General features: G+C 35.6%; 1 protein-coding gene across 1 annotated transcript in view; it reads left to right on the top strand.

Annotated features, from left to right (window-relative positions):
• The window catches only part of LOC113233554 (protein sine oculis-like), a 94640-nt gene extending 78522 nt beyond the window's left edge, over nt 1–16118 (top strand). The window contains exon 7 of the mRNA XM_026468676.1: nt 14957–16118. Coding sequence (XP_026324461.1) covers nt 14957–15116 — 160 coding nt within the window. The 3' untranslated portion in view covers nt 15117–16118. The remainder of the gene's footprint in view (nt 1–14956) is intronic.
• The last annotated feature ends 1236 nt before the right edge of the window (nt 16119–17354 follow it).

Raw genomic sequence — 17354 nt, 5'->3', positions numbered from 1 at the left:
TTATTTATTTATTTATTTATTTATTTATTTATTTATTTATTTATTTACTTACAGCTTTACACCTACCATTACAGTAATAAACACCAATGCGGCAGTGTACATATTCAAACGTATATACTTATATAATAACTACATTACACTAAACATATACTAAAACAAAGAAACCACAAATATCAACTTAATACATTACAAATAACATATAACATACAGGGTCATTCTTGTAAATTCACACAGAGTGCTTGAGAACAAGTCTGTCCTGTCTGCAACATCATTCAGGATTCGCAGAGCTCTTGTGAACGGGGCCTTCTGGATTAGATTAGTCTGGCCGCGCGGGACTGCCAGTAAGCGCGGTTTTCGTCGCCTCACTACGTAATCATTGGGTACGCACAAAAACACCCGCTCCAGTATTTTTTTGTGTCAAATGGAAAGTCGATTTTTATTTGCGGAAAATAATTAGTAATTAGTGATAGCCGAAACGAACCCAGAACAGCATCAGGGACCACCTCGAGAGACCACCCTTTCAAACAATAGAAGAATTTTCAAAATCTGTCCGCAATTGATGGAGAAATTGGTAAATACACGGACATGGCTGTAACATTTGAGGGTTTCCTTTGATTTTCATGGGATCCCCTCATTAGATTCTGACTTAGTGACAATAGAACTACCACGAGAGTGCAACCTTTCAAACCAAATAAGAATTTTTAATATCGGTACACAATTGACGAAGATATCTGAAAACATACATACAGCCGTACGTACAACCTCCTCCTTTTTTTAAGTCGATTAAAAAGAGGGACGCATGTCAAAATAATTAATAAATAGACAGTCGCAGACATTGACTTACAAAAAGTCAATGGTCGCAGACTTCAAAATTTAAGTGTCAAAAACTCATCACATATATTCACTTATTCATTATCATTGACTTACAAATAAATGGACGACAGGTCTAATACAAAAACCACGAAAAAAATGTCCCAAGTCAACCTATTTAAACGTAGTGACATGTAAAGGAATATGAAAAAGCTAAAACGTTGAATTTAAATTGTAATGTCATCGCAGTATCGCGCTGTCAGTCGAACAAATGAAGACTAAAGCGGAGTTTGACGCTCTGCATACGATTTTAACGCCTTACAAGTTCGGATATTTTTTAGCGCGGACCCGACGTCCATATAATTGTAAGTCAATGACATATAATCACTTATTCATTATACCCAAACTCAACATTCTCTATTTTTGTCACTAAGTACATAATCTTTAAAGCACATAATTACTGAAATGCAAAAAATGGATTGTATATACATTTTTGCAGACTGATATCACATTTCCTTTATATTCACATACTGGCTTTTGCCTATTCTTAAAGTAATAAATAGAAAGTTTTACCATCTCCTGAACTCTTTATAAGATACGAGTTTGAGAATGTAAGGCATCGATTTGCCACAAATGAAGATACTCGTACCTATCTCTCATTAACTTTTTGATTACGGCACCTAAATGCAGATGCAACGCTCTGACCAGATGGCCGGCTATTAAACAGACTTCACACGTCAATCTCTACATTTATTGAAGTGATGAATTGTGCAATGGGTTTAAACCCGTCAGAAAAAGCTATAGTATAGCTACCTAGGTTATGAGGATGTAGAAAAAGAGAAAACCGTAGTGGCAAAATGTACTAACGTAGAATTTTAAACCAGCCGCAGTAGAGCTCCTTGTGAAAGAATTCGTCCAGGGAAGTACTGCCACCTTAGCTATTTCTGCCACCAAGCAGTAATGTGAGCATTACTGCGTTCCGGTTTTGAAGGGTATGAGTGTAGGTGAAATTACAGCCACAGGGGACTTTTCAACTTGTGTCTCAGATCGTTGTGATTTAAAGCTCTGAGTGACCGTGCCACTGCTGTGAATAGACGTGTTGTTTACCACCAGGCGGACGACTGTTTCGTAGTGTAATTTGGTTTCATAAAAGCTTTTACACACCCACTCTCTCACACACCAACTCTCCCGGTCGTATGCCGCCCGCATCAGACCACTGCCGGACAACTTTCTCAGGTTGTCCGTCCATCTTTATTTACTTACTTATTTATTATTACATATTACTGACATTAGTAAGTAGTACACCCAAACGCAATAGTAAGACTTAAAGATAAATAAACAAAATTATAAATACAATACCATAGACAGTAAATTATTAGATTTGAGACATTTGTTATTACATTTTAAACTAGTACTTATTACGTATTACTTAATACTGGCTGTCTCAGGAGACTTTGAGGTTGACAGGTCAAGGACTAGTAGGAGTCAAAGTTAAGCAACTGATTTAGATACTTAAGTGCTCGGGGAGAGGGGCCATCCCACTCATTCTAGATCCTGTGATAGGTACTCAACCTCATATACAGGTACCAGGTGTCTTGAGCGTCCTACACTACGTTTCCTTGGACGTGGCCGCCACTACAGAACAAGTCTGCTCCATCAGCTCTCTTGCAGAATAACCGACCCACTGCCATTTCAGATTACCGATTCTTTTTATTTTTTTTATCAGTCCGTCGGCAGCAGTTTAAATTCAATCAGCCGCTTCCTTCCCCTTCATTTGTCGTGAACAGGATTAAGATCATTGTTCCTTAGGCCTTCGTCATCGCGGAAAGAAACAAAAAAGGTTAACAAAAAAAACAATGGCGCGTAAACTACATTGTAGGGTAGTCTATTTATTATTTATATGAATTGAGAAAAGTCAAAAAGAAATAAATTCGCTTGAGGAATATATTTTTTTATGATAAGCGTCTCACCTGTCCATAGCAATTGTAGTGCCACTCAGAGCTTTAAATCGCAAAGATCTGAGGGGCGCTGCCACTGCGTCCGTAACTTTGAGACATAAGTTGACAAGTCCCATATGCTTGTAATTTCACTAGCACCTTTACCCTTCAAAATTAAAACGAAGTCATCACGAAAGCAAAAACAATGGAAGTGCATAAGCTTCGATTACTGTCAGAACGAATGTCGCCAAAACTCACACACTTATTCATATTTTGAAACACTTTGAAATATTGATAATGATTGGTCATATTTTCTATTTTATAAAGATGTAACAAATTCTGGATCGTCAATATAATTTAAATTTTACCGAGTTGGCACATCGTTCAAAGTTCAATTACCTGTTATTGCAAATTACGAATTTTTTTAAATTGAAATTTCATTCAGTGTGCTGCCATCTAATGGTAATAGCTGAAATTTATGAGTCGACTAACGATCGAGTATGAATTAACGTTCCCAAAAAAAAGTCGACCATGTTGCTGCGGTATAAGGTTAACTTTCGTTTCTTATAACAAAATATCTATTACGATAAACAGATTTATTACAATTAAATAATACGAGATTTAAAGATAATATAAAACCCCGCCATGGACAATATTATTACAGGAAATAAGGAAAACAGGAAATTACTAAAACCATATTATAATAATACCACAGTATAATAAGGTAAGTAGCGTAACTCCCGCCTCTTGGACGCGTCAATGCCTCCGCGCAAACGTGTGTCTTGTGTTTCTAATTGCCGGTTGCTTGTATGCATACAAGCAACCGGCAATTAGAAGCGTATATTCTGCACCGACAGTCTTCTTAAGGTGGTAGCAGAGAGGACGGACAGCCCAACTCCTAGGTATTGGATGTCCATCCTTGTTCTTGAAAATGAACACTTTGCTTTCTACTAACATAGTTGTAAGTACCTACTAACATCTTATGGACATGTAACTATATTCTTCGATTCTTTCATATCATTCTATTTTCATACAAATTTCGGCGACTGTGTCGATTTCATATCAATCGTACAAAAATGAAATATTTGCTTCTAGTTGCCGGTTGCTTCTATCCAACACAATACAGTGTATTGTGAGGCGCCTTAACTATTCTACGTACGAAATCAATCGATAATCTTTTTTATACTAAATAGACGATTGTTAGTAATCTAGTCCTGCAAGATTGTTAGTATTTTACTTAATTATAATTGCTTTGCACTCGCGGATTAGTCCACGTGAACATTTATTCCTAAAAAAATTAAAACCCATAACATCTAAATTATTAGCTAAAATATAAAAATATGTTACTTGTGTTGACCGATAGAAATAATTTATTAATTTCCTTCCATCGCTTACTTGAACGAAAGACTGAATGAACATGAATTTGTTTCTATAACACACTAGAACACCCAGAAAGTTATTTAATAACAAAATATAATTCAAAAGTGCGATAAAAATCTCACATCAAACAATAAAATCAACGACGTATAACAATTTTATCTCCGAAATAAAAGTACTTCTCAATACGTCCCTGTTCGCTTTTACCAACGCAGATGTGGCGGGTATCGAGTTACATTTGGCCGTCCCTCTTGCACTTATAACTTTGTCTCTTCTTGTCGCTATACGTCATACTTTGTTTCGTTCGTTTGGATTGACCAGATATAGACTCCATTGTGGTTTCTATCGTTGAGAGAACATGATGAATAATTGTATATTATTAAAAAGACGTAATTTACCTTGATTACCTATCTTCTTGTCGAATCAGTAACAAAAACCAAAAAAAACCTGTGTTATATTTCTTTAGTCCAGTAAGCAGCCACCTCTGTCTTTTGGCCTTTAGCAGGTCTTCGCGGGTTCAGCTGGTCGGACACAGTGGGCATGACAGCAAGAGATACTTTTTTTTATAATAATAACGCACACACTCAACATAGCCCCGCACTAGGGAAACCCTGTGTCGCGGGTGCCATGGATACGGACATAGACAACCACAAATTACACCCAAACTCACGAGAGAAATAAATGTACGCAATACAAATTTTTCTCCGTTCGGCCACGGAGGCAGTTGAAGAACTGAAGACTTTGTGTGAGGGATCCGCAAGCTTTTGTGCTGGGTATATACCTATTTCACTATAACGTTGATTCAGGGATTTCCGTATAGACGACTGCAACTCGTGACAGGGGGGAAGACTTTCAGCTGGGGTAATAAAGTATGACCTTTAGAGTTTGTGTTGCCAAAGTTTGCGCCTCGCATCTGTTGGGCTTAGAGATGGGTTTTTACCCGATAAATATCTGTCTAAGGATAAATATCCGTTTTTTACTGAGCAAGTATTTATCCTAAAACATGGATAATTATTTTTTTTTGTGTTCTTTATAATAATATTCATTAGAATTATTTTTTTATTAAATAATTACGTTTTTGCCATTCTTTTATGTAACAATACTTGTTCCACGTAACTTTTTCGAGTCGAGTAGTATAAAAAATTCGATTGAGAGAAAGTTATCAAGTGAACTGTAACCCTTGAGCTGATCTATCCTGCGTTAATAAAGTGCGACCCAACTTTATGGCCTTGGGGTCTACTGCGTACTAAATAAAATCATGTTTAGACTTGAAATAGCCTAAGGATTCTCTTTCACATTTCACACACAATATCTATGAATTAAAAAATAAATGTTTATAATTGTGTAAGAACACAAAATGTTTTAAAAATATACTTTGTTTTACTAAATATAAATGATAAACCACGATTTAAAATATTTATTCACGTTTTTGGATAAATATCGAGTAAAAATAGATATTTATCCTGAGTATTTATCCCAATGATATTTATCCATAACCCATCTCTAATTGGGCTACCTTCTATGGCGGTGGCATGTCAATAAAGGCGGTTTCCCATGGTTTGTTTCGCGGCCCGCGACGCGCGTTTCGCATAAATTTTTTTCTAAGTGTTCGTCTTTTATTAATCATTATAATAAACTACAAACTTATAACAAAAATAGTAGTTTATGTTGCTGTTACATAATGAAAGGCATTAAAACACGAGTGAGGGTTTCATCAATTTTCAAATATCTCACGAGTGTTCTAATGCCTAATTATGTACAGTTACATACACTGCTTTATCTACACACAAGTTATAAGCTCTCTGTGATGTGTTCAGGAACAGCATGTTACGACTGGCGAAATGGCGGCAAATAAAAACTTTTCTCACGCATGTCACACAACCGTACTTTTTATTTTTCATTCATAGGCAAACTAGAATCGGCCCCAACTATCATATCGTTCGATATCAAGTAACGTGTGAAATTGTCAAAATTGTTTGCTATCGACATTTCATTTCGAATAAAACTTCATCTCGACTGATATTAGAATTGAGGTCAAATCAAATTGTTTTATTTTTCAGAGATGTTCGAAATTTGAATGTAATAAGAAAATCGAATTCGATGTTAAGAAATTTGTTGTAATAAAACAGTTTACCTTTATGCTGGTCGTAATTTGCGGTTTTTGAACACGTTATAGAGAGTTTATGATACGTGTGTAGATAAACAATTTAATATCATGGTATTAAAACATCGTGACATTCAATAAAAACTTGAAAATTACAAATTACAATGATTAAAGCGACGTGTCTAGTCAGCGATGGTATGACGAAATAAATTTCTCACAGATGCTACACTACGGCTAAAAAGTCATAGAAAACCAAATACAAAGATCCTACAACAAGCACATAGAAAAATTAGTAAGGTCAGCTGGTTCGTTCCGTGGCTTAGTTGGCATAGCGTCTGGCACGGTTGCTAGAAATTCGGTTTGAATCCGGCCGGGTCGAAGGGATTTTTTCTGTGTTCGATCTTTGTTACTAATAAGTCGCAGAAAGATTTTCTTACAGCTGGATAGTCATACTGGTGGGAGCTTGTGGCCGAGTAAAGGATGTGTAATGGTAAAGTGAAGTAGATACTTTAATACAACACCTCATGATACGTCTAAGTGCTCTTTTGAAATACATAAAACAAATTATCTATACTATTTATTTACACTTTCACGATTTTTACACATTTGATTTTAAAACAATCGGGACTTAATCGTGTGTGACGTTTCGGACGTGTTGCAATTTTGTTGGTTTCAAAGTGACTGAAAAGGCGGATATCAACCCGACATTCTTCTAGCCGTGAGAATTTTTCAAACTACTCGCACTTGGTCTTCATTATTTAGTTGTTTACACAACTATCTCGATATCCGGCGAGGTAAATAACATATACATTTGACCACTTCCGTGGTCGAGTGGCTTGCATACCGGTTTTCATGGTGTCATCTCCGAAGTCCCGGGTTCGAGCCCCGGGTCTGGGTGTTTGTGGTACCGTCATTGTTTCCGATTTCCATAACGCAAGTGTCGTAATATTTATTTATTTATATACTTAATGGCGATTAAGTACCTATCTTTTAAAAATCAAATCATCTATGTGCAAAATTTTATAAATCTAATTAGGCATAAAAAATTCGTAGCATCTTTAAACCGCTATCCTGAAAAGTTGTAATTTCGCAGATATAGACTTATTACACAAAGGTGCGACGTATATACTTAGAAGATAGTCTAAGCATTTTTATCACTAAAAACTTGCCACCCACAAAACGCCACTTTGTTTTTTTTTTGTATATTGGCTTCTGTTCCACTGAGGACAATTCTGCCAGTGTCTTTTGTTATTTATTTATTTATAGAGCATTGGCCATAGAGCCATCAGCTTAATTTAGAAACTCCAAACATAACAATACTTAAACTAAAAATAAGTTTGTGTCAACATATAGAGGCAAGAATCTCTATGGTTGACCGGAAGTTTCATAGAGTTTCTTCGTGTTTCCTGGACTTATGGTTTCGCACTAACTGTTCGCAAAAACAAACTCTTCATAATAATAATGGATTAATGTTTTATTTAACACTCGTTATTCGCTCACTCCCGATATAGCTCAACATTTACCGCGTCCGGGAATAGAAGCCGGAACTTATGAGCTGGCAGGCCGCGATGCTAGCGAAACTACATTGTAATTAATGAACTGACTGTATGTTTAGATAGGTGCTGAACAAGAATTTCAAGAAAAAACGTGCCTACGTTTCAATTAAATACTTTTAATGTAAGTTTTAAACTTACGAAATGATAATCTTAATATATTCTCCGGAATCTTGTTGTAAAAACGTCTATTGTTCCCCATTAAAGAATCGTTTACCTTGGTTAAGCGAAATCGTGGTACCATGAGTTTGGACTTGGTTCTAAGGTTAATATTATAGATATCTTCTTTCTTAACGAAATTATGTATATTTTTTTTACATATATATGTATTTTATTACTATTAAACTAACTATTATTATTATTGCATATGATTCTAAAATCTTATTACACAAGTTTTCATAGACCATTTTTTTACTTTTAAAACAAAGTCTCAGAGACAGAGTACAAAAAGCCACCACCACATCCGTATCAAGTTACCCAGTCATGAGCGGGGAGGGTGTGTCAACGCTAATACGTCATTTGGAAACGACCCTTTTATTGAAAACGACTATCGCACACTACTAAAGCACTCGGTTTAGTTAAAAGAGGTAGATGAACTCTTTTTATACGGTTCTAAGGCCCAAGCCTGGTAATTTAATTTTTTTAATAATACCCTGTGACGGGATGAACAAATCGTGCGCCTGGGGGTAAGTGACATGCCTGTCCTTAATAGTTGCAGTGCCAATCACAGCTTTATATTACAAAGATTTACTAACTTGTTTTTATTGGCCCTTATTGCAAAAACATTTTGTTTATAATATGATAATTTAAACACCATTGGTTGACAGAAACAAGCAAGTACTGACAGCCATTGCCTACACGCAAAAAGCACCTTTATGGTGGTAACGCGTTGACTTTATTGAAAGTACATAGGGAAACCTTCCTCGCCTATCCGCACTGCCTATTTCAACCGCAAAGAGAACTTCTATGATCCGGTTTTAATAATAGAGACAGCTAGGGCAACCACACGTACATGATACTTGAGATAACAGTTTCCTCATGCTCCTACTGTATGCTACCCCTGGTAGGAGCACGAGGACTAACATGTCCTTTTGCTCCCACTGGTAGGACTAAAAGGATACATCATGCGCTAATGTACTACCGCCTGTATTTATATATAATGGATATTGTAGTAATCTTATGTATATTATCTATACTCTAAGCTTATTAGACTTTTTTTTATATCAAGTGTTGGGACGAACAAGTCGTACGCCTGCTGCTACATGCCTGTCCACAACAATTGCAGTGTCCTCAGAGCTTTCAATCGCAAAGATCTGAGGGGCACTGCCACTGCGCCTGCCACCCTGAGATATAAGTCGACATGTCCCATGTGCCTGTAATTTCACCAGCACCCTTACCCTTCACAATCCCTTGGCAGCAGATTTATGCAAGGTGGCAGTACATCCCTAGACGAACTCTTTCACAAGGAGCTCTATTGCTAGTAAACTTACTTAGTGACTTTTTTATGATGATGACATTTTTGACTGGTCACGAAGCTAACTAAATGTGCCATGTTACTAGGTTTTAAGATTTACAAATGTTTAGTAAGTAGTATTTTGAAGCGGCTGTCATCGTAATTTGGTGGGCAATTTTTTTTATAATATCAAGTGACGGGCCGTGTCACACACACAAACACACAACAAGTCGTGCGCCTGATGGTAAGCGACACGCCTGTCCATAATAGTTGCAGCGCCAGTCAGAGCTTTAAACCACAAAGAAGTTAGAGGCACTGCCACTGCGCCCGTCACCCTGAGACATAAGTCGACAAGTCCCATGTGCCTGTAATTTCACCAGCACCGTTACCCTTCTAAACCAGAACAGAGTAATGCTGACATTACTGCTTGGCGGCAGAAATAGGTAAGATGGTAGTACTACCCTGGATGAACTCTTTCACTGGGAGCTCTACTGCTACTGCCTCTTTAGTGAAAGCTTTTATTTAATTTGTTTATTATAATTCGAGAAGTTGATTGATCTGATTAGTTGTGAATTCTACAAATAATAATAAACATTACAACTTTTTTATAAAAGAAAAACGACTTCAGTTGGAGGAATTATATTTATTTGCCAAGGTTTATTGAAATCGGTTATCGGAAAGTGCGCGAAATCTATTTCATTACCTAGTTTCTCACAGGTGGAATATTTTCTTTAAATTTAAATGGAAACAATACTGGGGTACTCTCTTTCCAACAAAAAAAGAATCATCAAAATCGGCTTAGAAAAAGCACTTGAATTGAGAACCTCCTCCTTTTGAAGTCGGTTAAAATTAATATATAAAACTCTTATTTGATGTAATTTTATACAAAAAAAAAACCAAATAACCGAAAATTAAAAACCGAAAAAGCCGGTCTTGAAAATCACTCTGTTTTTGCATGCCCTAGTCACAGGGCGTCCTACACTATGTTCACCTTGACGTGATCGCCAATCCAGAAAAAGTCTGCTCCATCAGCCATCACCAGTTTGTAACACACATCGAGTATAATAACCAGAAATAGAGACGAAATGTCATTTAATTTGTTTGAAAACTATTCTGCCATATCATTACTGTGACAACTGCGCTCCGATTGGCTAGTTTCACTTCAAATCGACCAATTAACTTGAGCTTTGCTATAATGGACGTAAATTGCAAAATTACGTATTTAATATTTAATTACCGATGAAATTTATTTCAGTTTGTTTTAAAATTGATGTTTTACTGTTTTTCCTCACACCACCAAATGGAACAGCTCGCCATTGTTAGAGATATTGTCTTTATTACAAAAAATACAGAATATTTTTGAAATATACGTTGGCGCTGTCTATATTTCCGTGCAAACGAGACTTGATATTTATAAGTGATGTATCACTGATGAGTTACCAAGAATATATGACCTTTATTTCGTCTCTACATACAATGGCGTCTATTAACACGCATATTTGTCAAATATCACAAAATAATTTTAGCTCATGATCTATATTTAAATAATATTACAAGGAAAAGAAACTGACTTCTTATATTTCATATTAAAGAGGAATTAATTGATATACACCGCCATTTACCAGCGCCATCTAGATCTCTAAGACGGAATTTTTACCTTTTTCAAAGTTACGATCTTTAGTATGGAGATTAGCAAGGTTCCTACCACAACCTCTTAAAACAATATTACTTTAACCTTTCATTGACTTTTCGTACCATAACGCGCTTAAAGTAAGCTTTCAAAAAAAAAACAATTCCAACAATCAATTCGGCATTATAGTCTAGTGTCAGCTGTTAGTGTCGCCAAGAAGAATATAGATGTCGCTGCTATAATTTCACGAAATTAACGATGAATTGTTTCTTAAGTACTAGTTTATTTAATCATTAAAAATCAATACTCAGGGTCGTATTCTAGAACTCTATTCAATGCTCAAGTCAGGATTGCACTGGCAACACAAGCACTGGAAATACGACCCAAATGGCAGGGACTTGAGTATGATATCAAGTGCTTTAAACCATACTCAAATCCTAACTTGAGCATTGAGTAGAGTTCTAGAATACGACCCTTAGACAATAAATTCGAATAGTTTTAACATTATAATAAGCTTACTTTAAGCCCGTCATGGTACTAAAAGTCAATGCAAGGTTATAGTAATATTGTTTTAAGAGGTTGTGATAGGCCCCCAGGGAAGTACTGCCACCTTAGATACCTATTTCTGCCGCCAAACGTAAGGGTGCTAATTATATTACAGGCACATGAGACTTGTCCTAACGTGAATATCCTAAAACGCGAATAAAATAGAAATACGGCCCAAACAACACCCAAATTTGGAGTTTTACAGTAGAAAGATGTTTGTATTATTTAATAAATTGCCGGATGCTGTTAAAGAATTAAATTGTAGACAATTTAAAATGAAATTGCATAATTTGTTAGTGACTCAATGCTATTACAATATTGATAATTTTTTACTTGATAATATAAAATGTAAAATTTAACTATTGTATGTTATATTTTTGACTTCTTATTTTCTGGTTAAATTCCAATTGTTGCAGTTTGTTTATGCTATTGTTTTAATTTTACTTTAATTCGTGCTTCGTCTAAAGTGAAACAAGCATTGTTTGAAATGTTCGCATGTATATGACCTGCATTTTTAACTGTATTTTCAGCGAATAAATATCTTGTATTCAATTTATGTCTCAAGGTGACGGGTGGAGTATCATATCATTGTGATTTAAAGCTGTGAGTGGCATTGCAACTGTTATGGACAGGTCTGTCGCTTACCACCAGGCGCACACTTGTTCGTCTCGTCATTTGATAAAACAAATAAATCTAATTATGAATACTTTCAGTGTGTGTCAGTATTACTTTCCTTTTGATTCTTTTGTATCCTAGTAAAAACCAAATTATTAAAACTGACAAAGAAGACATTGCACAACCATTTTTTTAGCTAGCTCAAACAATTAAAATTAAGTAGTTCTTGGAACACAAAGGCGAATATCAGATTTCAAAATGCAATGTGCATTGAAGGCGAAATTTTCGCTTCATCAGGTTTATAAATGTAAGTTGCAGGTTTGAGAAATTTTTTGCTGTTGCCCTTGTTTGTGCAAAAATCACTACATTATATTTTAGGTTGAATCTTAAATCATATCGAGTGCTTAGGTTTTCGATTCTAACACATAGGCAATGAATTTTATCAGACCTAAATCGCACATAGTTGTTTTTTGAAGTAGACCAATGTTTCGTACCCATTACGGGCAAGGGCGTCGCCAAGGCATGGAAGGGCAGCTTTTCATTGGTTAGAATAAACGCATGACGACATTGAGATGTGTAGATCATATGCCAATTTTCGGCGGTAGAGTCATTAACACATCTTGATTCCGCAAAACGATTCTACGACTGACATAATCGGTTTTAACCGACTTAAAAAGCAGGAGGAGGTTTCCAATTGGACTGTATTTTTTTAATGTATTTACGCGATAATTTATGAACCGATTTTGATGATTCTTTTTTGTTCGAAAGAGGGTACCTCATTTGTAGTCCCATTTAGATTTGAAGAAAATATTCCACCTCTAAGGGTTGCAAAGTAGTCTAGACTCTCCTACGGGATCATCCTTTGGGGAAACTGCACAGACGTTCAAGAAGTTTTTGTTCTCCAAAAGAAGTGTAGGTATAAGAATATTAGCAAACATAGACCAAATGACATCTTGTAAAAACTATTTTCGCAAATTTAACATATTAACGATATGTTGCATATACATACTTGAAGCTTGTAAATTCACTAAAAAACTTGTATTCGCCGTTAAAAACAGTTAAACGAAATAATCGTAATCTGTTCAAGTTGAAATTACCTCCTTCAAAAATGAAATTGTATTCATCGGGTCCCCACTCAATGTTAATAAAAATATATAACCATCTCCCGAACAGCATAAAATGTACTCAGGATTCCAAGGCTTTTGAAAGTCAATTAAAAACTCTCTTAATTGATAGGAGTTATTACAATATAACAGAATACTTTAATGATATTTTTGATGACCTTTTTTAAATGATTTAATATGAAATAATAATAGAAAATTATAATTGTATGTTTCTGTGTATAAATGTACGTAGGTAAAATTATTTCAAAAATTATATCAATTAGTATAGAGTTGAAACATAATGTGTAAATTATATAGTCCTACTAGACACCATTTTGTACGCGTGGTATCAATTAGGAAATAGTACTGTGTAATAATTTTTATCTTATTTTTAAAATGTGTATAGCGCCACTCTCTTTGCAAACACCCTTACAGGGTGTCACATGTACTGTAATTTTAATATTATTAACATGTGACTATGCAATAAACGATTGAATTGAATTGAAGTAGGGTATGAATCCGGTTTCTCGCACTTTCCGATAACCGAATTCAATAAAACTTGGCATATATATATTCCACTAATTTTTGAGGTCGGTTTTTTAATACTCTGTGCTGAGTAACTTAACTTATTAAATCAACGTACGTAGTTGACATTTATCAAGTATAATAATAATAAAAACAAAGTAATTTTGGTGGCAGTATCACGAAAGTGACCGAAATACAAATATGCGTTAGTTATGCCACTCGAGAAGGACAATGTACCTATTCGCTTGCTGAACTAGCAGCAAACGGGGTGTGTCCTACACACCAAGTAATATTTAATAGCAATAGAGCTCCTTGTGAAATATTTCGTCTAGGGAAGTACTACTGTACCTATTTCTGCCGCCAAGCGGTAATGTGACCATTACCGCGTTCCGATTTTGAAGGAGAAGGCTGCTGGTGACATTACAAGCACATGGGACTTGTCAACTTATGTCTCAGGGTGACGGCAGTGCCCATCAGATCTTTGTGATTTAAAGCTCTGTGGCACTGCAACTGTTATGGATAGGCGTGCCGCTTACCAACAGGCGCACGACTTGTTCGTCCCATCGCTTGGTGTCATAAAAACATTTATATACTGGGGTTGCCTGTGTTGCTGTAATAAATGAAATAACGAACACACTCATAGCTCCGCACCAGGGAAACCCTGCCCTGCGAGTGTCATGGACACACATATAGATAACCACAAATAAAATTACACACAAACTCACTAGAGAAATAAACGTAGAACCCGGGACCTTTGCGTGGCAGGACAAATTTGGTAACCATTCGACTACGAGAGCAGTTTATGTAATAGTTGTAAAAATTCAAAATGTTCTTATTATTATCATAATATCAACCGTCGTCCACTGCTGAACATAGGCCTCTCCCAAAGATTTCCAGACTAGCCGATCGGACGCGACGTGCGGCCATCGGTTACCCGCCTCCTTTACCAGGTCATCCGTCCATCTAGTAGGAAGCCGCCTCACTGAACGCCTTCCGGTTCGTGATCTCGATTCGACAACCTTTCTGCCCCAACGGCCGTCAGTTCAACTTGTTAACCCTTCGAGCTATGTCGGAGACTTTTATTCTTCTACGATCACGTAGAGAAATGCCGAGTTTTGCTCGCTCCATAGCTTGTTGAGTGACTTTGATTTTTTAAGAGGCCCATAGTAAGTGACCACGTGTGAGAGCCGTAGATCATTAAAAACTTTCTTATTCAATGATTCTAAGTTTATTTATTTTATGTCATCGTGTCGAGACAAGACAATCGTATAATTTATCTCACGAGCTGTTTCTGTCTTTCCAGCGGCGGCCCAGGCGACAAGCAACTGGACTCCTCGACCGACGACGATAGCGACGCACCCCACCAGCAGCCGCAGCCACAAGCTCACCAACCCCAGCCTTTATACCCGCTTTACGAACATCCTCTTGCACATTTACACTATCACCATACTTCGCCTTGTTAATTTTACACTGTACATTATTTTAATACTTTTTCTATATTATAATAAACAAATTAGCCAGGGAAAAAGATTTGCCAGCAGCATTATCAGCCTTTAGCATATGCACACTGTCATCATACTCTCATTACCTTAAAAACTTAACACTAATGTTTTTATTGAATATCATTATGTTTGTACCATCATGGTATTCATCTACATTTTTGTGAAAACACTCCACTAGTTTGTTATTAATTACAAAGGTCTAACAAACACAAAGACAACGTAGCCATGTTCTAGTCCAATCGGGCAGAAAGGATTTTTCTGAGTGTTTTTTCGATCTTGTTATAAAACCTAACACTAAGTTCAAATTTAAAATAAAACTGTGCACTAAAATAAAACTAGTTTTTCGGATCTCTTTCAATCTATCCTTTTTAACATTGTAATATCCTTTAGATGACTTTACCATCAAGGTCCCGAATATACGCAATTTAGATCCTAAATGCTAGTTATATTTCCTATCTGTAACAATCGCAAAAACCTAAGAAATATGTATTATTTTTAAACTACAATAAAAACTAGTCTCGACAATTGTATAGTACCTATATCGTATATTAACACGAACATCATTCACTGTGCTCACATTACACCATTATTATTTAATTTTACTCTCTTTTTAATCACTCCAAGCTAACTGTACACTACAGTTATATATTAAAGCACCAACTACACACTAACTTCAAATTACGATAAAAATTAGGACTCGTAATACAAAATTTCTTTCAACTTACGTTCACATTTGGCTTTATTAAAATACCAAGTATACGATTTCATGTTATATAATCAGACATGCCAACTATAAGTGTCTTTAGTAATTTACATTATAGGAGGCGACGGTATGATGTTCAAAGAAAAAGGGCACATTCATCGTCGAACAAGCGGGTTGTGTTGAACTTCACCATGTTCACAATGAATACTTATGTCGTCGACATACCAAAATAACAATGACGAACTCCCATATAAACTTTTGTTGACATAATTTGTATTCATCTGATTATGTAAAATATGTGAAAAAATATAAAGTACAGAAGCCTTGAACGGAGTTCATAGAAGCTGAATGGTATCGTGGGTTTGTGACGTGACAAAAGTGGAAATTATTTTTATAAGGTATGGTCAAAAAGTATGAACTTAAGCTGTAACAAGAGAAAATATACCGCGGTAACTCAGGCACAAATTATTTTTATGTAAAAGATGCCATCTATCCCTGACAACGAGTGCTTTGTCAGTTTTATCACTTTCCCGTTTTTTCTCAATTTTACTATATTTTCTTTATTTTTTGGGATAAAGTAAATAGTTAATCTCTTATTGCAAATCTTATTAAAACTTACTGCAAGTCGGCCATAAGTACATTTGATATTACATGAACTAAATTAATGTGGACCTATCGACACGTAGGATCTCTTTTTGACAGAAGATTTCATTCAACATTAAGAAACTAAGAACTTGACAGTTTTGAGTTTCGCTTTAATATGATTTTATTTCCACACTTAGAAAGGCCTATGTAATTTGTAAAATTCTAATTTATTTTATGCCTGTAAACGCTAAAAAAATCTATTAACAATCATTTCGCCAGTGTTTTTTTCCGACTAAATGTAATAGATGTTATTAGCATGCTTGATGTTAAAGCTTCAGCATTGCGTACGAACTACACGGGTATCTTCTATTTGAATTGAGTGCCATACATGGTCATGTGAAAGAATTTTTACAAAAGCATACGCTACATTTTTATTGTTTGACAAGAAATTAGCAACCCATGATGTAAATAAGGCCACATCTGGAAAATGACAACTTGCCATGAGATAGGTTTAAATATTCCAAGAACGAAGTTATAGAAAACTTTTTATGCTTAAATTTACCATCATCACTCATGGTTAATCGTTATACCAAGGGTGCGAATTGTTTTGGTTAAAAAAAACTTGTTTAAAGAAGCAGAAAAATATACTCTAGTACATTAATTAAAAGGTCCATTATGTAAAAAAAATATGCTGATGGAATTGCACAATAATAAATAAGTGCTTAGGTTTTAAAGTACAGTCAAGTAGAGTAAAACTTTGGACTTTGACCTTGTTGCGAGAGAAATTGAGTTGAATTTATATCTTAAGTTTCAAGTTTGACGCGATTTTGATTCTATCTTATTTACAAAACAGCAAAGAATATTGTAAATGTGGATAGACTGGCTTTGTGATCTAAACATTGGCTTCCTGA

This window comes from Hyposmocoma kahamanoa, unplaced genomic scaffold, assembly GCF_003589595.1.
Source record: "Hyposmocoma kahamanoa isolate Upper Pololo Valley unplaced genomic scaffold, ASM358959v1 79, whole genome shotgun sequence".
In the NCBI taxonomy this organism is placed as follows: Eukaryota; Metazoa; Arthropoda; class Insecta; order Lepidoptera; family Cosmopterigidae; genus Hyposmocoma; species Hyposmocoma kahamanoa.
This window is presented reverse-complemented; position numbering and strand designations above follow the sequence as displayed.